This window comes from Coregonus clupeaformis, chromosome 39, assembly GCF_020615455.1.
Source record: "Coregonus clupeaformis isolate EN_2021a chromosome 39, ASM2061545v1, whole genome shotgun sequence".
Taxonomy (NCBI): Eukaryota; Metazoa; Chordata; class Actinopteri; order Salmoniformes; family Salmonidae; genus Coregonus; species Coregonus clupeaformis.
Window position 1 is genome coordinate 1,534,784 of NC_059230.1, and position 22,227 is coordinate 1,557,010.

At 45.5% G+C, this 22,227-nt stretch overlaps 1 protein-coding gene across 3 annotated transcripts in view; it reads right to left on the reverse strand.

The window, feature by feature from the left end:
- Positions 1-22,227, reverse strand: part of LOC121554723 (myotubularin) — a 68,820-nt gene that overhangs the window by 9,121 nt on the left and 37,472 nt on the right. For 2 of the 3 annotated variants that reach the window (XM_041868433.1, XM_041868432.1), the window contains exons 5-15: positions 21,190-21,300; positions 16,520-16,621; positions 14,583-14,666; positions 14,015-14,164; positions 11,714-11,899; positions 10,293-10,478; positions 9,229-9,384; positions 9,091-9,138; positions 8,556-8,648; positions 8,205-8,318; positions 4,999-5,190 (exon numbers count right to left, since the gene is read on the reverse strand). In XM_041868433.1, the coding sequence (XP_041724367.1) occupies positions 4,999-5,190; positions 8,205-8,318; positions 8,556-8,648; positions 9,091-9,138; positions 9,229-9,384; positions 10,293-10,478; positions 11,714-11,899; positions 14,015-14,164; positions 14,583-14,666; positions 16,520-16,621; positions 21,190-21,300 (1,422 nt within the window). The remainder of the gene's footprint in view (positions 1-4,998; positions 5,191-8,204; positions 8,319-8,555; positions 8,649-9,090; positions 9,139-9,228; positions 9,385-10,292; positions 10,479-11,713; positions 11,900-14,014; positions 14,165-14,582; positions 14,667-16,519; positions 16,622-21,189; positions 21,301-22,227) is intronic. The other variant, XM_041868434.1, reaches the window with a different exon arrangement.

The window sequence follows — 22,227 nt, forward strand, 5'->3', positions numbered from 1 at the left end:
TTTTGAGTTTCTTCCATTTGCGAATAATCGCACCAACTGTTGTCACCTACTCACCAAGCTGCTTGGTGATGGTCTTGTAGCCCATTCCAGCCTTGTGTAGGTCTACAATCTTGACCCTGACATCCTTGGAGAGCTCTTTGGTCTTGGCCATGGTGGAGAGTTTGGAATCTGATTGATTGATTGCTTCTGTGGACAGGTGTCTTTTATACAGGTAACAAATTGAGATTAGGAGCACTCCCTTTAAGAGTGCGCTCCTAATCTCAGCTCCTTACCTGTATAAAAGACACCTGGGAGCCAGAAATCTTTCTGATTGAGACGGGGTCAAATACTTATTTCCCTCATTAAAATGCAAATCAATTTATAACATTTTTGACATGCGTTTTTCTGGATTATTTTGTTATTCTGTCTCTCACTGTTCAAATAAACCTACCATTAAAATTATAGACTGATCATTTCTTTGTCAGTGGGCAAACGTACAAAATCAGCAGGGGATCAAATACTTTTTCCCCTCACTGTATTTCTCTCAATAACAGTCACAAAACGAATCATTACCTCAGTCTCATTCTGAACGTCGCATAATCTTGGAACCTGCAGGAACCCTAACCTTATTGACGAATCAGCAATACACAAATTGCCTCAATTATTTATTTACAGTGAGGGGAAAAAGTATTTGATCCCCTGCTGATTTTGTACGTTTGCCCACTGACAAATAAATGATCAGTCTATAATTTTAATGGTAGGTTTATTTGAACAGTGAGAGACAGAATCCAGAAAAACGCATGTCAAAAATGTTATAAATTGATTTGCATTTTAATTAGGGAAATAAGTATTTGACCCCCTCTCAATCAGAAAGATTTCTGGCTCCCAGGTGTCTTTTATACAGGTAACGAGCTGAGATTAGGAGCACACTCTTAAAGGGAGTGCTCCTAATCTCAGCTTGTTACCTGTATAAAAGACACCTGTCCACAGAAGCAATCAATCAGATTCCAAACTCTCCACCATGGCCAAGACCAAAGAGCTCTCCAAGGATGTCAGGGACAAGATTGTAGACCTACACAAGGCTGGAATGGGCTACAAGACCATCGCCAGGTAGCTTGGTGAGAAGGTGACAACAGTTGGTGCGATTATTTGCAAATGGAAGAAACACAAAATAACTGTCAATATCCCTCGGCCTGGGGCTCCATGCAAGATCTCACCTCGTGGAGTTGCAATGATCATGAGAACGGTGAGGAATCAGCCCAGAACTACACGGGAGGATCTTGTCAATGATCTCAAGGCAGCTGGGACCATAGTCACCAAGAAAACAATTGGTAACACACTACGCCGTGAAGGACTGACATCCTGCAGCGCCTGCAAGGTCCCCCTGCTCAAGAAAGCACATATACATGCCTGTCTGAAGTTTGCCAGTGAACATCTGAATGATTCAGAGGATAACTGGGTGAAAGTGTTGTGGTCAGATGAGACCAAAATGGAGCTCTTTGGCCTCAACTCAGCTCGCCGTGTTTGGAGGAGGAGGAATGCTGCCTATGACGCAAAGAACAAAATCCCCACAGTCAAAAATGGAGGTGGAAACATTATGCTTTGGTGGTGTTTTTCTGCTAAGGGAACAGGACAACTTCACCGCATCAAAGGGACGATGGACGGGGCCATGTACTGTCAAATCTTGGGTGAGAACCTCCTTCCCTCAGCCAGGGCATTGAAAATGGGTCGTGGATGGGTATTCCAGCATGGCAATGACCCAAAACACACGGCCAAGGCAACAAAGGAGTGGCTCAAGAATAAGCACATTAAGGTCCTGGAGTGGCCTAGCCAGTCTCCAGACCTTAATCCCATAGAAAATCTGTGGAGGGAGCTGAAGGTTCGAGTTGCCAAACGTCAGCCTCGAAACCTTAATGACTTGGAGAAGATCTGCAAAGTGAAGTGGGACAAAATCCCTCCTGAGATGTGTGCAAACCTGGTGGCCAACTACAAGAAACGTCTGACCTCTGTGATTGCCAACAAGGGTTTTGCCACCAAGTACTAAGTCATGTTTTGCAGAGGGGTCAAATACTTATTTCTCTCATTAAAATGCAAATCAATTTATAACATTTTTGACATGCGTTTTTCTGGAGAATTTTTGTTGTTATTCTATTTCTCACTGTTTAAATAAACCTACCATTACAATTATAGGCTGATCATTTCTTTGTCAGTGGGCAAACGTACAAAATCAGCAGGGGATCAAATACTTTTCTCCCCTCACTGTACTAACTAAATAACAACACAGAATACATAAACACACACAGTATAGGTTATTGATTACTAATGTAGTAATACAATGAAAACAGGCCTATAGTGACCTAACAACATCATGACTGCTTGGTTAGGGGAAGGTGGGGTCAATAGAAAGTTTTGGCGGCAAAGATTCTCTGGAACAAAGAACACCTCAGTCTTCCCATACTAGAGACCAAAATGAGTCCTTTTCTGCAAACTATTTATGACCGGCTGTTAAGTCATAAAACCGTCCCAACTCCTCCTCCTTCTCTCCTGTGGGAGAGCGGGGGGATCTGGCTATTTGTTAGCCATTTGCCAGATACCTTTGATCCTCACCAAGGAGAGAGTCATGACAAAGGGAGGCTATTTGAAGAATCTCAAATATAAAATATATTTTCATTTGTTTAACACTTTTTTGGTTACTACATGATTCCAAATGTGTTATTTCATAGCTTTGATGTCTTCACTATTATTCTACAATGTAGAAAATAGTAAAAAAAATAAAGAAAAACCCTTGAATAAGTAGGTGTTCTAAAACCGGTAGTGTACTTTGTGCCCCTTCAGATTTTTGGGGTGCATGACGCCTCTGGTGTTCTAAAACTTTTGACCGGTAGTGTGTAAAGATGTCTAGTTAGATACCTTGCTTTGAAGTCGCCTACCTTATCCATTTAATCCCTGATTTATTGAATGGGGGAATCATTTCATAAAGACAAAGGTATTTGGTTGTAATGTTGAAAAAGCCAAGCATGCACACCCAGGAGCTCTCCAGATGGAGAGTTGACCACATGTTGACAACATGTTACTAACAGTGCAGTTCTATGTCGGGGGCTAAGTGCCTCGATCAAGGGCACAACGGCAGGAGGTGGTAGGTCTACATGGGATCAAACACTGCAGCTTTCCAGTGTCAATAATTCATACTTTCTCATAAAATAGTCATGACAATTTGGTTAAAAGTCATGGAGAAGTAATGGAAAATGTGTTTAAATCGTTAACAGTGAATAATCAGAGGTCTCTATAGCACAATGTCATTTGTGAATTTCGGTGAACATAGCTCCTGCACTTCTTCCATCCCAAGTCAAGCACTGGTTAACACTATCAACGTTTCCCCTCTACCGTGGGTATTGCCAATATTAGCCACTTTCAATGCAACATACTCGAACAAAACGAACTATGCAAGATATTTTCTTGTAGGCACGACTCAGCCCGTACACTACAGACCGGTGCGGCATAACCAATCAGAGCTGTAGTATCCCTATATGCAAATATGCAATTGCCATATATGGATCTGTGCCATTTAATTTGAACTGGACTGTGTTTACAGCATGAGTGGTCGCGAGTAGATGCGCTTGTTTTGAGATCAAACGAGAGCTGCATGTAGCCACCTGTGCACATTTGTTCATATTATTTGCTAGTAAGTTAATTATTAGCCCAGTTATAGCTCATTTCTAGTCACCAATGGGGGAGTGGTTGCTTCCTACACGTGCACAAAACGTGTGCATTTCTAGACATCTTTGAAAAGCGAGTCAGGTAAAGAGCATTTTCTCTGTCTTAAACACTGCAGTGTTGTATTTTGAGACAGGCTTGAATAAGCTGCACCTGTACACAGCCCATCTGTAATTAGCCCACCCAACTACCTCCTCCCCATATTGTTATTTACATTGTTATTTATTTTGCTCATTTGCACCCCAGTATCTCTATTTGCACATCATCTTCTGCACATTTATCACTCTAGTGTTAATACTAAATTGTAATTATTTTGCACTATGGCCTATTTATTGCCTTACCTCCATAACTTACTACATTTGCACACACTGTATATATATTTTCTATTGTGTTATTGACTGTACATTTTGTTTATCCCATATGTAACTCTGTGTTGTTGTTGTTTTTAATCGCACTACTTTGCTTTATCTTGGCCAGGTCGCAGTTGTAAATGAGAACTTGTTCAACCGGCTTACCTGGTTAAATTAAGGTAAAATAAAATAAATAAAAAGCTAAGTAGCCAATAGGCAGAGGGCAGCGTCATTTGTCTAATTCTTTGTAATAATGGTATGGGAATAATAATTAATTTTATTTTGTACAGTGGTTTCTTGCATCAAACAACACATTTTCAGTCACCTCCATGTCTGAAGGACAAGTGGATAAACAGGTTAATGTCAAGCCCTGCATGTTTTTTTCTAAAAGTCTCATGGAATGTAGGCCTACACTGAACACCACACATTCGCTGCTCCTGTAGGCTGAATGATAGAACAGCTATTTCCATATTAAAATGTTATGGGATGCATTTTCTCCATTGTTTTTGATGGTAGGCCACACTGGTAGTCCTACATTATGATCAAATAGCCACAGTAGCCTACTTGGCCACTGTTAAAACTGTAACTTAAAGCGGGTACAGCCTCAGTGTTCACAATAAACACGTTCCAGAAGTTGCAAAGAATTCTCACAACGTTCAAGTTTGCGCTTAGCAGACCTGAAATTTTGATCACAAGATTACCCCCAACTCTGATTGGCCAGTCTGTTTGACTGTACAGTTTGTTCAGTGCTGTGTATCGTGTGTTGTAGCTCAATCCTAAAAGTGTTACGTTTGTTGTTGAGATTTGTTGCCCATATTATTCATCCATCATTGATTCACTACTTTCCACAAATCTAAAAGCATTGTATTGGTGGAGGCATGGGCCTTTTTAAAATCAGTGAAGGAAAGTGAATAGGTGCACACTTTGGTAGGAAGGACTGATAATTGGGACGTACTGTAGCAAAATGTACCTGTTGTCGAATGCGCGGGTTCCAGCGGATGTAGTAAGTCACCCAGAGTTCTAGGTGTCTCATGCTGGCTACGGGGTAGAGGACTCTATTGGACTCTGGGGTGTAGAAGGGGTTCTGGTAGGAGGACGCATCACTGTTCACCAACGACCACAGAGACACCGTCTTAGACCGCAACTCCTGGAGAGGGGGGAGAGGGGAAGAGGGGGGGGGTAGAGAATAATAATTTAGGAGGGTTGGAGAGCGAAAGAGAGAAGTTAACCAGGACCACAGAGACACCGTCTTAGACCGCAACTCCTGGAGAGAGAGAGGGAGAGGGGATGGGGGAAGAGAGATAATGAAATATGGTCTTTTAGCAGACACTTATATCCACAGCAACCTACAGTAAACATAAATATATTCAGTATGACCCATATTTGAATGAAACCCACAACCTATCTTAGCCATCGGAATCACAGAAAGAGACAGAGGGAACATCAAGGAGAGATTCTGGAACAATAATTCAAGTCTTATGTCTTGTGTAGACTAGAGTAGTGCATTATTACTGCCACTCAGAACCAGTCATGCGTCCCATCGCTCTCTCTCTCTCTTCTGCTCTACTTCACATGATCAAGATGGAGGGAGGAGGGGAGGTGGAGGGAGGAGGGGGAGGAGGGGAGGGAGGAGGGGAGGGAGGTGGGGAAGTGGAGGGAGGAGTGGAGGTGGAGGGGAGGTGGGAGGGGAGGTGGGTGGAGGTGGGAGGAGGTGGGTGGTGGGAGGGGAGGTGGAGGGAGGAGGGGAGGTGGAGGGAGGGGGGGAGGTGGAGGGAGGAGGAGGTGAGGTGGAGGGAGGAGGGGAGGTGAGGGGAGGTGGAGGGAGGAGGGGAGATGGAGGGAGGAGGGGAGGTGGAGGGAGGTGGAGGGAATAGAAAGACAAAGAGGGCGGCCTCCCGAGTGGCGCAGTGGTCTAAGGCACTGCATCGCAGTGCTAGCTGTGCCACTAGAGATCCTGGTTTGAGTCCAGGCTCTGTCACAGCTGGCCGCGACCGGGAGACCCATGGGGCGGCGCACAATTGGCCCAGCGTCGTCCAGGTTAGGGGAGGGTTTGGCCGGCAGGGATGTTCTTGTCCCATCGCACACTAGCTACTCCTGTGGCGGGCCGGGCGCAGTGCACGCTGACACGGTCGCCAAGTGTACAGCGTTTCCTGCGACACACTGGTGCGGCTTTCTTCCGGGTTAAGCAGGCATTGTGTCAAGAAGCAGTGCGGCTCGGTTGGGTTGTGTTTTCGGAGGACGCACGGCTCTCGACCTCCGCCTCTCCCGAGTCCGTACGGGGGTTGCAGCGATGGGACAAGACTAACTACCAATTGGATACCAGGAAAAAGAAGATGAGAAAGAGTGGGTTTTTGAGAGAGATCGAGGTAGAGGGTGTCGAACTAATTTCCTCCGCAGGCCGCAGTCGGTCTTCACCTAGGTCCGAAGGGACGCAATTAAAATGGATTATCTTTACTATGCTCTCTGTCTCGCTTTCGTTTCGATGACCGTTAGCAAGCTGGGTAGAGTGAAGAGACTGTAAATGTAGGTCCATTATCATTTTTCACACAGTTTGGATTTGGCTTTAGTCTTTAAAATGTCGATTGAGATCCACCCACGAGACGGATTGAATGGGCTCGCGGGCCGGATGACACGTAAGATAGAAGGAGGGAGAAGGAAAGGTAAATAGTGAGAGTGAGGGTTGGCAGAGGAACATAATTGTAGAGAGACGGGAAAGACCCAGCTAGCACATTTGGTTCCTTGGAAGTTCTGGGAACATTCATTTTTAGGTTGCAGGGAGGTTCTGAGAATGTTTTACTATGGTTCCCTGAACATTTTCCTGGGAGGTTTTATTAACGTTCTGAGAACAGAAATTATAGGTTGTTACAAGGTAATTATATAACGTTCTGAGAACATGTTTCAAATAAGACTTTTAATAACACTAATTTGGGTTAACTGTTTTTAACTCCAAGCACAGATAGGACATATGGAAATTCATTTGCTTAGGCATTAATCATACAAACATGTCTCTTTTAGTGAAATTTGAACCTATGATCTTCTGGTCTCTATTCATGGAATTAGTCCACTGTTTTTTAACTCATACAAAGCTGTTAATTTTTCTATTCAAACAGACCCCATTTCAAAGGAAACAAGCACTCATTAAGATCAGGTGTGGCCAATTAGTGGGCGCAGCCAACACACCTGAACATACTTAACAAGATAGAGGATAGTGTTTTGTTGACGCTGAGAACGGAACGTATATGTTTTTAAACAACATTCTTAGAACGTTCTATGAACGTTAATGTTTTCTTAATGTTCTGAGAACATGACTTTAAATAGAACCATGAGGAAACCTGCTGAAAACATTATGCTGAAGTAATCAAATTCCCACCTAAGAAACATAGTTCTCAGAATGTTATGTGCTAGCTGGGTATCCTGCACCATTCCCAGAATGTTGTGGGAAAGTTGTATGCAAAATAACCATAGGACAACCACGCTCTCACCAAGCTCTAAGAAATATATATGGTCCTCAGAACGTTATGTGCTAGCTGGGAATTGGAGTGTGCGATACAAGAAGACTAATGTAGAAAAGAAGAGAGAAGGTCACAGAGAAAGAGTTAACAGAGAGGGAAAAGAGGAAATGACAAAAAGAGAGAGTGAGAGGAGAGAAGCTGGGCTCTGACTCATATTGTTGTCTCAGACAATTGCACTTGTAGGGGGAGAGAGAAACAGAAAGTGGGAGAGAGAGAGACTGGAGGTGGAACTTACATTGGTGTCCCTGGCACTCTTACAGTTGAAGAGGAAGGTTCCAAAGACAGAAAGACAGACAGCTAGCCAGATAGACATTTTTTTAATACAGTAAAATATCGGGATATTATTTTTGACGATATATCGTATAATTTTAACAATATCGCAATATACATTTTTGCGCTAGTCGGCTGTACCTGCACCAAAACTCTATTTTTCCTTCATAGCTTTTCTCATGGCTTGTCCCTCTGCAGCAGACATAGGGTCAGAAATATGCTTGGAACATCGAATCGCAATAAAATCCCATTATCGAATCGCAATGCAATATAGAATCGTGAGAATTGCAATACATATCACAAAAAACGGCACCTCGGTATCGTGATAATATCGTACCGTTAGGTCCCTGGCAATTCCCAGACCTAACAGGTAACTTACGTTGGTGTCCCTGGCGCTCTCGCAGTTGTAGAGGAAGGTTCCAAAGCGACAGCTGAACAGGTGGTCCAGGATGGTCACTAGGAGACGCTCGTTAAACTCAAACGCTGTCGGGAACTGGAGGAGAAGGGGAGAGATAGAGGTTTTAAACCCGTAGGCTTTTTCTCAGTCAATTCTTCCTCGATTCCTTGCATCCTCTCTCCTCACTTCCTTCTCAAAATGCATTGGGAGAAGAAGGTTCGAAGGGCGGGACCTTGGGCCTTCTCCTCCAATACAGTCGAGGAGGAAGTCAGAAGATCGTCGTGGAAAAGACTAATTGAAATAAAGCTCTACACAGGTGTCTACTGTTCCTACCTGTTTGGTCATCTGCCAGACACAGTCTATGAACTGTAGGAAGATAGGAGACCTGTCCTGATCCGCATGGTTCTTATCCCCGTGTCCTATCCTCTATATAGACACACGGGGGGAGAGAGAGCACAGTGTAAACAGCTTCTTATTATCTCTAGTTTGTTCTTCCTGGTCCCTGATATTTCTCTGTACATAATATTGGTCCGTTTAGTTGCTTCCCATCACAGGAGGTTGGTGGCACCTTAATTGGGGAGGACGGGCTCGTGGTAATGGCGGGAGCGTTATGGCATCAAACACATGGTTTCCAGGTGTGCATTCCATTTGCTCCGTTCCAGCCATTATTAAGAGCCGTTCTCCCCTCAGCAGCCTCCACTGCTTCCCAGAGATCATTTGGTCCCCAGTTGACAGCACAAATAAGCATACAAAAACAATCTATGACTGAAAACGTCATTACCAGAGTTCAAATTCCTCAACACAACAAGCACTTTTTTCATTCTCATCATAAACTGAGAGTGAATGCCTTGGAACAGGGTGGACTTACGTTGGCAAACTTGTGTCCGAAGCTGATCCACTCCTTCTCCAGCAGCACCTGAAATCAATCAATCAAAAATCAAGTCAATCAAATGTACTTTATAAAGCTATTTTTTTTTACATTAGCCGTTTTCACAAAGTGCTTTACCTGGAATCCCCTCAGGGTGCGGTAGTGGCTGTCCAACATCAGCATGGCCAGAGAGGTGAGCTGGGCCGTCCGGTCCCACCCATCACTACAGTGGACCATCACAGAGTTACCACCCGATATCTTGTCCGCTACTTGGATGGCTCCCGATATGACCAGCTAGAGAGACACAGAGACAGTCACTACAGTGGACCACCACACTGTTACCCTCACTGATCTTATCTGCTACCTGGATGGCTCCCGATATGACCAGCTAGAGAGACACAGAGACAGTCACTACAGTGGACCACCACACTGTTACCCTCACTGATCTTATCTGCTACCTGGATGGCTCCCGATATGACCAGCTAGAGAGACACAGAGACAGTCACTACAGTGGACCACCACACTGTTACCCTCACTGATCTTATCTGCTACCTGGATGGCTCCTGGTAGAGAGACACAGAGACAGTCACTACAGTGGACCACCACACTGTTACCCTCACTGATCTTATCTGCTACCTGGATGGCTCCTGATAGAGAGACACAGAGCCAGTCACTACAGTGGACCACCACACTGTTACCCTCACTGATCTTATCTGCTACCTGGATGGCTCCCGGTATGACCAGCTAGAGAAGAGGAGAGGGGTGTTTGAAGTGTGTGCGCCCCCCTACCTTGATGTGTTCTAGCCAGTGTGTAGACTCCAGACTAGACAGCCAGTGCGCCCCCCTACCTTGATGTGTTCTAGCCAGTGTGTAGACTCCAGACTAGACAGCCAGTGCGCCCCCCTACCTTGATGTGTTCTAGCCAGTGTGTAGACTCCAGACTAGACAGCCAGTGTGCCCCCCTACCTTGATGTGTTCTAACCAGTGTGTAGACTCCAGACTAGACAGCCAGTGTGCCCCCCTACCTTGATGTGTTCTAACCAGTGTGTAGACTCCAGACTGGACAGCCAGTGCGCCCCCCTACCTTGATGTGTTCTAGCCAGTGTGTAGACTCCAGACTAGACAGCCAGTGCGCCCCCCTACCTTGATGTGTTCTAGCCAGTGTGTAGACTCCAGACTAGACAGCCAGTGCGCCCCCCTACCTTGATGTGTTCTAGCCAGTGTGTAGACTCCAGACTAGACAGCCAGTGCGACTCCTCTACGTTGGGATAGACGATGTCCTTTAGCTTCTTCAGGGACTCTCTCATCACGTGGATGTTGTGTATGTCTAGAAACACCAGCTCAGCGTTCTGATATGCATCCTCACCCTCGTAACCCCCACCTGTGGCCTAGAGAGAGGGGATAGAGGTCAGAGGTTGAAGAGTCATCATTCATGGACAAAAATGGAAAGAAATCACTGGCCATGGCGTTTGAAAATGCATCATTCTTTCCCCCCTCTCTCGAGGGTATCACTGGCATATTTGTGGTTGGATAAATGAAAGTGAAGTTTCCCCCATGGAAATACAGTATTTTACTACGGCGTTGTATTCTATGGTTTTCACCCTATACGGCTTTGACCAATCCAACATGGTCAGATCAGCGATTACTTCAAGGAGGGAAGGATTCAAACAGGGTCATTGTAAATGCTTTGGGGTTGTGATCAGTTGTTGGAACACACACACTGCAGGTCGGAGGCAGCTTGCTGTTAAAAGCCCCTCGCTGGCAGAGATCACACACTGCAGGTCAGAGATCACACACTGCAGGTCAGAGATCACACACTGCAGGTCAGAGATCACACACTGCAGGTCAGAGATCACACACTGCAGGTCAGAGATCACACACTGCAGGTCAGAGATCACACACTGCAGGTCAGAGATCACACACTGCAGGTCGGAGGCAGCTTGCTGTTAAAAGCCCCTCGCTGGCAGAGATCACACACTGCAGGTCAGAGATCACACACTGCAGGTCAGAGATCACACACTGCAGGTCAGAGATCACACACTGCAGGTCAGAGATCACACACTGCAGGTCGGAGGCAGCTTGCTGTTAAAAGCCCCTCGCTGGCAGATATTTGGGGATTATTATATAGATTCCATATTAGTAATTTGAGATCAAACATTCAATTTCACTCCAAGCGGGGTGCACACACACACACGGTGTAGTTGCTGTGTCCTCTTAGCTTCTAAACTCTACCTCCTCAGTTCTTACTTCTGACACCAGCACACAATGTAGGAGACAACTAGCAAGACCCTACAGTGGACAACAAGAGAACACAGTCCATCTCTCTACGGAAGACAACACCAGACCTAAAGCAAAAGACCATCTAAATCACAGCAGAAAAAAGGGAAAGAATGTCATGAATCGCTTAGAAGATTCTCTGGGAAGTACTCTTACAAGGAATCCAGAAACGTAGAAACTAGAAAACTCCCATATATCTATGATATCATCTCTGTCTGGATGATCTATGAGGCCTAAACCTATACACACCATCCCAACAGAACCCAACCAACGCACCTCATGAGACTTATGACCCCCTTTTACGCCGACATGACCTTTATGCGACTTTTAACCTTTGACTCCTGACCTTGTTGGCGACGGCGTTGACGCTGGGCCGTGCGTCGTAGATGGTGAGCTTGGCGGTGCCGTTAGCCTCCCGGATCAGGTCCAGGTAGCGCTCATCGTCCTTGTTCCTCTTCCCAGACATCCCCACCAGGGGCTGGGAGCAGCGGCAGATAACAGCCTGGTTCTCACGGTGGATCCACGATAGCACCTAGAGGATGGATGAATATACAGGTAAAAGTCAGTAAATTAGAATATTTTGAAAAACTTGATTTATTTCAGTAATTGCATTCAAAAGGTGTAACTTGTACATTATATTTATTCATTGCACACAGACTGATGCATTCAAATGTTTATTTCATTTAATTTTGATGATTTGAAGTGGCAACAAATGAAAATCCAAAATTCCGTGTGTCACAAAATTAGAATATTGTGTAAGGGTTACATTTTGAAGACACCTGGTGCCACAAACTAATCAGCTGATTAACTCAAAACACCTGCAAAGGGCTTTAAATGGTCTCTCAGTCCAGTTCTGAAGCCTACACAAACATGGGGAAGACTTCAGATTTGACAGCTGTCCAAAAGGCGACCATCGACACATTGCACAAGGAGGGAAAGACACAAAAGGTTATTGCAGAAGAGGCTGGCTGTTCTCAGAGCTCTGTGTCCAAACACATTAATAGAGAGGCAAAGGGAAGGAAAAACTGTGGTCAGAAAAAAGTGTACAAGCGATAGGGATCACCGCGCCCTAGTCAAGATTGTGAAAAAAACCCATTCAAAAATGTGGGGGAGATTCACAAGGAGTGGACAGCTGCTGGAGTCAGGGCTTCAAGATCCACCACCAAGAGACGCTTGAAAGACATGGGTTTCAACTGCCGCATACCTCGTGTCAAGCCACTGTTGACCAAGAAACAGCGCGAAAAGCGTCTCACCTGGGCTAAGGAAAAAAAGAGCTGGACTGCTGCTGAGTGGTCTAAAGTCATGTTTTCTGACGAAAGCAAATTTTGCATTTCCTTTGGAAATCGAGGTCCCAGAGTCTGGAGGAAGACAGGAGAGGCACAGGATCCACGTTGCCTGAAGTCTAGTGTAAAGTTTCCACCATCAGTGATGGTTTGGGGTGCCATGTCATCTGCTGGTGTCGGTCCACTCTGTTTCCTGAGATCCAGGGTCAACGCAGCCGTCTACCAGCAAGTTTTAGAGCACTTCATGCTTCCTGCTGCTGACCTGCTCTATGGAGATGGAGATTTCAGGTTCCAACAGGACTTGGCGCCTGCACACAGCGCAAAATCTACCCGTGCCTGGTTTACGGACCATGGTATTTCTGTTCTAAATTGGCCAGCCAACTCCCCTGACCTTAGCCCCATAGAAAATCTGTGGGGTATTGTGAAAAAGGAAGATGCAGAATGCCAGACCCAACAACGCAGAAGAGTTGAAGGCCACTATCAGAGCAACCTGGGCTCTCATAACACCTGAGCAGTGCCAGAAACTCATCGACTCCATGCCACGCCGCATTAATGCAGTAATTGAGGCAAAAGGAGCTCCAACCAAGTATTGAGTATTGTACATGCTCATATTTTTCATTTTCATACTTTTCAGTTGGCCAACATTTCTAAAAATCCCTTTTTGTATTAGCCTTAAGTAATATTCTAATTTTTGTGACACACGGAATTTTGGATTTTCATTTGTTGCCACTTCAAATCATCAAAATTAAATGAAATAAACATTTGAATGCATCAGTCTGTGTGCAATGAATAAATATAATGTACAAGTTACACCTTTTGAATGCAATTACTGAAATAAATCAAGTTTTTCAAAATATTCTAATTTACTGACTTTTACCTGTATATATATATATATATATAAATGAAGAGAGAGAGAGAGAGAGAGAGAGAGAGAGAGAGAGAGAGAGAGAGAGAGAGAGAGAGAGAGGAGAGAGAGAGAGAGAGAGAGAGAGAGAGAGAGAGAGAGAGGAGAGAGAGAGAGAGAGAGAGAGAGAGAGAGAGAGAGAGAGAGAGAGAGAGAGAGAGAGAGAGAGAGAGAGAGAGAGAGAGAGAGAGAGAGAGAGAGAGAGAGAGAGAGAGAGAGAGAGAGAGAGAGAGAGAGAGAGAGAGAGAGAGAGAGAGAGAGAGAGAGAGAGAGAGAGAGAGAGAGAGAGAGAGAGAGAGAGAGAGAGGTGGGGTTGGGTGGAAGAAAGTCAAAGAGAAAGAACAGAGGGATAGGGTAGAGGGATAAAGAGAGATGGAAGGAGAGAAAGGAGATATGGGTAGAGGGAATGAAAGGGGGAAAGAACGGCAGGAAGAGGGTGAGATGAGAAACAAGGACTCACAGGTATGCGTCCTCTAGACCTGAAGGTAGACACTTTCCTCAGGTCTTCCTCTGTAGCTTTGAATGGAACCACCAGTATGGTGGGGTAGGTGTCGCACAGCTCATAGTTGGCATTGATGAACGTGATACGCCACTTGTCATTGGGTAAGCCCTGGTGACGGGGGGAGACAAATAGCCAATCAGCGAAGAGATTGCAGGCTGTGACTCAATCGGATGCATTATTGGCGAGGTACAGTACTACATCACTGATGACGAGGTTGAAGTTTAAGACAAGAGGATTCTAATATCCCACAACTCTTTGCATAAATGAGGAATAATCCTAAACAATGGGACCAGCTATGCTAGTTTAACGGCACTGGTCGCATGAATCGGTTTATTTTCAAAAGCTTTGTCATGGAATGATTAGGTTGTCTTTCCCTGGGTATCTTCAAGCAACAGTATTTAAGCAGACTAAGTAAGTGACCGAGTTAAAAGCTGTGGCATTGGATCTATCCCAACACAGACAACAACCTAGAAGACCGGCAATAACAATGTAATGACACATTTAATAAGACAATGATGAGTCATACCTGCCGCCTGAACTCTTCCACAGGTTTGTAGATACTCCAGCCGTTCTCTTCAAATTTCTCCTGGCTCAGGTACGCAAACAGAAGCTACAGAGAGCGAGAGAGAACGCTAAGTCAACTGCTCTTTATGAGTGATTGTTTGGTGACTCTTCTCTAATGATTTGCAAGGGCTGTCCCCGACTAAAAAAAATCTGTTATTTCGACCAAACGATTAGTCTACATTTTTAAATGTGTATTTTTCCATACATAGACACACCATATGTTTGAATAAAATGAACTATATGTAGGCTACTGAGCTTGTCTGATGCTTTAAGCACTGCGATTAAAAATGGACACAAATTACTAAAGAGGGAGCCAGAAAACAATACAGCCTAACCAGAAGAACAAAAAAAAACAAAAAACTGTTCCCGACCCTCCTCCTCCCGCTGCAGCTGGCCTTCAGACTGCCATTCCGCTACGCCAACGATCGACAACCTTTTCCACTTTGAGTGCCAAGTTATCGTACCATTTCTACTGATCTGCGTACCAGTTATGATTTTCATATGCACATTTTCATGGAACAGTTTCATTTAATTCATAATAAAGTCTTCATATCTCAAAATCAACATCATGTGGTTAATCAAAATTCTATCTAAATGAAAATGATACAAATCTAAAAGTAACTTCTATTGCCAATATGTAAAAATAGCCTGCATAAAGCCAACAAAAAAAAAGCTTGCAGGTAGAAAATATCAGGATAAAAATTAATCCTATAAATCACATTGGCTACGCATGACCTGTCATGGCCTGTCTGCAAGGAACTTGAAACATTGTTTCAACTATTAACTTGGTCCTGCTTCTGAAGCTCCTTCTAGCAAACTTACAACATGACTGTAAGTCGCTTTGGATAAAAGCGTCTGCTAAATGGCATATTATTATTATTATTGTATAGAATATTCTGGGCCCTCACAGTTTCCCGGGCCAGTGAGCTCTGGACAGAGACACAGCTGTAGGCTATTTGCACAAGGGATAAGAAGTAATCAGGAAGGCCTATTTTATGACGTTTCCATCGGATCAAAGCAATAACATTTTTTCCCCCTTTCGTGCTGAGTGGTAATCGAAAGGGAGAGAGCTGGACAGATTCTTCAAATAGGCTACATTGAGGAACTCTTTTCATTCTCAATGGATATAAAAACAGACTTTGTTTACTTGCTGTTTGAGGCGAAGAAAGAAATACTTTGAGAAGCTCCACAGTGATGGTGAGTTAAGCCAATCAGAAATACTATCAGATCCCCAAATGGGCAAATTTCTAAGCCTACATTTGCGCGCAGGCCAGGTAGCCTAAGCCTACTTCTATATGCGTAATCAGGTGCGTGTCCTTACTCAACATTGACAGGAGCGCTACAAACAAAACACAATGAATACATTGACAACTTGTAAATGGAATGAAATAAACCAAAACTTTTTTTATCACAAGTGTAGCGTAGGTTGTGGGCTCCGCAAACAACGTGTCCACTCCTACAATGACAACGGTAAGACTGTAATAATAATAATAATATATTGAACGCATTAACAGAAATTACCATAACAAAACAAACATTGTAGATGATAAATTATGGTAATTAAGGTAAATGTACTACTGGGGACACTGGTGTGCCTCCGCAATGGATTAGTCCACTGAGACAGGCGTGAGTCAGACAGGTGTCTCGTGTGCCATAATTTGTAAAAATATATTTGCAATTGCTCAACAAAAAAAAAAATCTCGGTCCACCAACAGCTTTTCGACCAAACAATCGACCAGTCAACTAAATGGGGTCAGCCCTAGCAAAGACAAATAACAGGATACCTCAAACTGATTAACTCTAACAAAGCACTTGTCTTGTACAATCATATATAGTTATTATACAGTTATTAAAAAGGCGTTAATGATATCAGGTGAGACTAAATGAAAAGGTACGTACAAGGCCGTGGGATAGGGGGAAGGCATATCTAAACAGGATATCAAAGATGTCTCTTCTGCTGTGGCCCTCCTGCTTCAATGCAAACCTCAGGTTCCTCATGTCCTGTTGGGAGACACACAGACACACTTTAACACGGATGGACGCACGCACACGCGTTAACACAGACACACAAAATGCTGTCAGTACAAAATGTGTCGGGAGAGGTTGTCGGGAGAGGTTGTGTTTTTCTCTAGCTGGAGGTAAGCAGGAGGTAAGCTTCTCATATGGTGTTGAGTAAAGCTTAACCATGTATTAGATCGTAGGTAGGTAGTTAGCTGTAGTTAGGTATTGTATTTATTATAGGTTAGTATTGTTGTTATTGTAGGTTTCCGTAGGTAATTGTAGGTTAGTATCGAAGCACGAGGCTAGCTAGCTAGCGGGTAGCTACTGGTAACGATTAGCAACGCTGGAGAGCTGTTTCCAATGTTAATGTGCTGCTAGCCAACGTTTAATTTTTTGCTGCGTTATGCGTTATGAAAGGAACTAGACACGGACTTGAATTATCTGTTTAGTGTGCTAACACACTCTTGGCAGTTTGTTGTAACCAAGTATTGGTGCTAAATTGTGTGTTAATGGATGCTAGCTTGCTAGTTAGCTACGGCGTCATAGCTAGGCATCGTGGGTTGTTGTGGGTAGTTACTGTGTCTTGGCAGTGTCTTGGCCGTGCCGGCTGTAGCACGAAGCGAGCTACCTAGCCGTTTTTTCGAACAGAGTCAGAGTCAACACAATAGCCATTGTGTACCGGGTGTAGCACGAATCTAGCTAGCTAGCTAGCCGTTCTTCAAACAAAGTCAACACAGTGGCCATTGCTAGCTACCCAACACGACCAGCTAACTGTACGGTAGTAGCTAAATACAATATACTTGTCCTAGCTAGCCAACGTCTAATCATTGCTGCGTCATGAAAGGAACTTGACACAGACACGAATGATCTGTTTAGTGTGTTATCACACTATTGGTGGTTTGTTGTGACCAAGTGTTGGTGCTAAACGGTGTGTTATTGTCATTGGATGCTAGCTTGCTAGTTAGCTATGGTGTCATAGTTAGCTAGCTGAATAAAGTGGGTTGAGTCTATTCCTTTAAACATTGAACCGCTGTGGTTCACAACAATTCTGATTTCTAAAGGTGGAAGTTGGGAGAGTTTTTGTTCGGGTGGTTCAGTGAAACAATTTTAGTTTCTGAGGTAGAAGTTTTTGGTGAGGGAGGCCCTGCTCTCTCCTCTCCCAGATGCTTAGCTCATTTCATTCCGATCTCCTCTGCATTTTTGTAGCCATTTGCTACAGCCTGTCAACTATGCCTCTGCCTATCCCTGTTCTCTCCTCTCTGCACAGGCTACACAAACGCACCACACCGCGTGGCTGCTGCCTCTCTAACCTGGTGGTCCCTGCACGCACCACCCACGTGGAGTTCCAGGTCGCAGGCAGCCTCTGGAACTGCCGTTCTGCTGCCAACAAAGCTGACTTCATCCCAGCCTATGCCAACCTCCAGTCCCTCGACTTCCTGGCGCTGACGGAAACATGGATCACCACTGAAAACACTGCTACTCCTACTGCTCTCTCCTCGTCTGACCATGTGTTCTCGCATACCCCGAGAGCATCTGGTCAGAGGGGTGGTGGTACAGGAATCCTCATCTCTCCCAAGTGGACATTCTCAATTTTTCCCCTAACCCATCTGTCTATCTCCCTCATTTGAATTCCATGCTGTCACAGTCACTAGCCCATTTAAGCTTAATATCCTTGTCATCTATCGCCCTCCAGGTTCCCTTGGAGAGTTCATCAATGAGCTTGACGCCTTGATAAGTTCCTTCCCTGAGGATGGCTCACCCCTCACAGTTTTGGGGGATTTCAACCTCCCTATGTCCACATTTGACTCATTTCTCTCTGCCTCCTTCTTTCCACTCCTCTCCTCTTTTGACCTCACCCTCTCACCGTCCCCCCTACTCACAAGGCAGGCAATACGCTTGACCTCATCTTCACTAGATGCTGCTCCTCTACTAATCTCACTGCAACTCCCCTCCATGTCTCCGACCACTACTTTGTTTCCCTTTTCTCTCTCGCTCTCCTCCCACACTACTCACTCTGCCCCTACACAGATGGTAATGCGCCGCCGCAACCTTCGCTCTCTCTCTCCCACTACTCTCTCCTCTTCCATCCTATCATCTCTTCCCCTCTGCTCAATCCTTCTCCCTCCAATCTCCTGATTCTGCCTCCTCAACCCTCCTCTCCTCCCTTTCTGCATCCTTTGACTCTCTGTGTCCCCCTATCCTCCCGGCCGGCTCGGTCCTCCCCTCCAGCTCCGTGGCTTGATGACTCATTGCGAGCTCACAGAACAGAGCTCCGGGCAGCGGAGCGGAAATGGAAGAAAACTAAACTCCCTGCCGACCTGGCATCTTTTCACTCCCTCCTCTCTACATTTTCTTCATCTGTTTCTGCTGCTAAGGCCACCTTCTACCACTCTAAATTCCAAGCATCTGCCTCTAACCCTAGGAAGCTCTTTGCCACATTTTCCTCCCTCCTGAATCCTCCCCCCCTCCTCTCTCTCTGTGGATGACTTCGTCAAACACTTTGAAAAGAAGGTTGACGACATCCGATCCTCGTTTGTTAAGTCTAATGACACTGCTGGTCCTGCTCACACTGCCCTACCCTATGCTTTGACTTCTTTCTCCCCTCTCTCTCCAGATAAAATCCTGCGACTTGTGACTGCAGGCCGCCCAACAACCTGCCCGCTTGACCCCATCCCCTCCTCCCTTCTCCAGACCATCTCCGGTGACCTTCTCCCCTACCTCACCTCGCTGATCAACTCATCCTTGACCGCTGGCCATGTCCCTTCCGTCTTCAAGAGAGCGAGAGTTGCTCCCCTTCTCAAAAACCAACACTCGACCCCACTGATGTCAACAACTACAGACCAGTATCCCTTCTTTCTTTTCTTTCCAAAACTATTGAGCGTGCCGTCTTTAGCCAACTCTCTTGCTATCTCTCTCAGAATGACCTTCTTGATCCAAACCAATCAGGTTTCAGGACTGGTCATTCAACTGAGACTGCTCTTCTCTGTGTCACGGAGACTCTCCGCACTGCTAAAGCTAACTCTCTCTCCTCTGCTCTTGTCCTTCTAGACCTGTCTGCTGCCTTTGATACTGTGAACCATCAGATCCTCCTCTCCACCCTCTCCGAGCTGGGCATCTCCGGCGCGGCTCACTCCTGGATTGCGTCCTACCTGACCGGTCGCTCCTACCAAGTGGCGTGGCGAGAAGCTGTCTCCGCACCACGTGCTCTCACCACTGGTGTCCCCCAGGGCTCAGTTCTAGGCCCTCTCCTTTTCTCCCCTATACACCAAGTCACTTGGCTCTGTCATATCCTCACATGGCCTTTCCTATCATTGCTACGCTGACGATACACAACTAATCTTCTCCTTTCCCCCTTCTGATAACCAGGTGGCGAATCGCATCTCTGCATGTCTGGCAGACATATCAGTATGGATGACGGATCACCACCTCAAGCTGAACCCTGGCAAGACGGAGCTGCTCTTCCTCCCGGGGAAGGACTGCCCGTTCCATGATCTCGCCATCACGGTTGACAACTCCGCTGTGTCCTCCTCCCAGAGTGCGAAGAGCCTAGGCGTGACCCTGGACAACACCCTGTCGTTCTCCGCCAACATCAAGGCGGTGACCCGCTCCTGCAGGTTCATGCTCTACAACATTCGGAGAGTACGACCCTGCCTTACACAGGAAGCGGCACAGGTCCTAATCCAGGCACTTGTCATCTCCCGTCTGGACTACTGCAACTCGCTGTTGGCTGGCCTCCCTGCCTGTGCCATTAAACCCCTACAACTCATCCAGAATGCCGCAGCCCGTCTGGTGTTCAACCTTCCCAAGTTCTCTCACGTCACCCCCTCCTCCGCACACTCCACTGGCTTCCAGTTGAAGCTCGCATCCGCTACAAGACCATGGTGCTTGCCTATGGAGCAGTGAGGGGAACGGCACCTCTGTACCTTCAGGCTCTGATCAGTCCCTACACCCAAACGAGGGCATTGCGTTCATCCACCTCTGGCCTGCTGGCTCCCTTCCTCTGCGGAAGCATAGCTCCCGCTCAGCCCAGTCAAAACTGTTCGCTGCTCTGGCACCCCAATGGTGGAACAAGCTCCCTCACGACGCCAGGACAGCGGAGTCACTCACCACCTTCCGGAGACATTTGAAACCCCACCTCTTTAAGGAATACCTGGGATAGGATAAAGTAATCCTTCTAACCCCCCCCCCAAATTGTAAAGTGGTTATCCCACTGGCTATAGGGTGAACGCACCAATTTGCTCTGGCTAAGAGCGTCTGCTAAATGACGTTAATGTGCCCTTGAGCAAGGCACTTAACCCTAATTGCTCCTGTAAGTCGCTCTGGATAAGAGCGTCTGCTAAATGACTAAAATGTAAATGTAAATGTACATGTAAAATAAATAGTTGTAATATTTTTTTATATTGAACGTTTCTGAACACAATGTTCTATCTAAATGTTCTATAAAAAAAAAAAAGATACACCCCTATTTTCATACATAGTGGTTCAGTCCTAGTCTGGTTGTCAGATGTAATCGGACTGAACCACTATGTATAACATAGGGGTGTCAGTACCATGATGCAGTATCTGACCTTGCAGGTGATGTCCAGCCCGTATGAGTTCTCCCCCCGACTGGAGGCTCCGCCCATCTTCTCCACCCGGCCAATGGCCCCCAGCGGAACATCCAGGGTCACCGCCGGGTCCTGTGATGTCACACAAAATACAGACATGTGATTGGTCCTGCTGGGATTCCAGTGATATCACAACAGAATACACCATAGATGGATGATTGGTCCTGCAGTGGTAGAACTGAAATATAAAGACATTGGTATTGTGAGGGCACAAACGGTATACTGTGTAATGTGAAGTATACTCTTGAATACGCTTTATGTAGCTAATGTTTAATCTGCAAGACAGAGACTTAATTAGCAAAGCATAGGCTTAAATGGTAGACACAGGCATAGTAGGAGGTACTTACATCAGTTCAGAGCCACCAGAGTAAATGGTGTGTGTGCGTGTGTTAGAAGCAGTATGAGGTCAGCATATTGTTAACGTGTTGTATTACAGAGAGTGGATTCTGCATCCCAAATGGCTCCCTATTCACTATATAGTACACTACCCTATGGGCCCAGGTCAAAAGTAGTGCACTATAGAGGGAATTGGGAGCCATTTGGGACAGAGACTGGAGTAAAGAGCCTTGCTGCTGCTGCTGCAGTATCCATGTAGACTGTAATAACCTACTCCATCACTGACACACACAGTCAATAACACACACACACCTCTCAGCCTGACTGATGATCTGATAAAGCCAACCTTGGGACCTGTATCTCTGCTACATCTAAGATTAATTAACTACCCCCCTCTTCTCTCGCTCTTTCTCCATAACTACCCCTCTACTCTATTCTTCTCCATAACTACCCCTCTACTCTATTCTTCTCCATAACTACCCCTCTCTACCCTATTCTTCTCCATAACTACCCCTCTCTACCCTATTCTTCTCCATAACTACCTACCTCTACTATATTCTTCTCCATAACTACCCCTCTCTACCCTATTCTTCTCCATAACTACCCCTCTACCCTATTCTTCTCCATAACTACCCCTCTACCCTATTCTTCTCCATAACTACC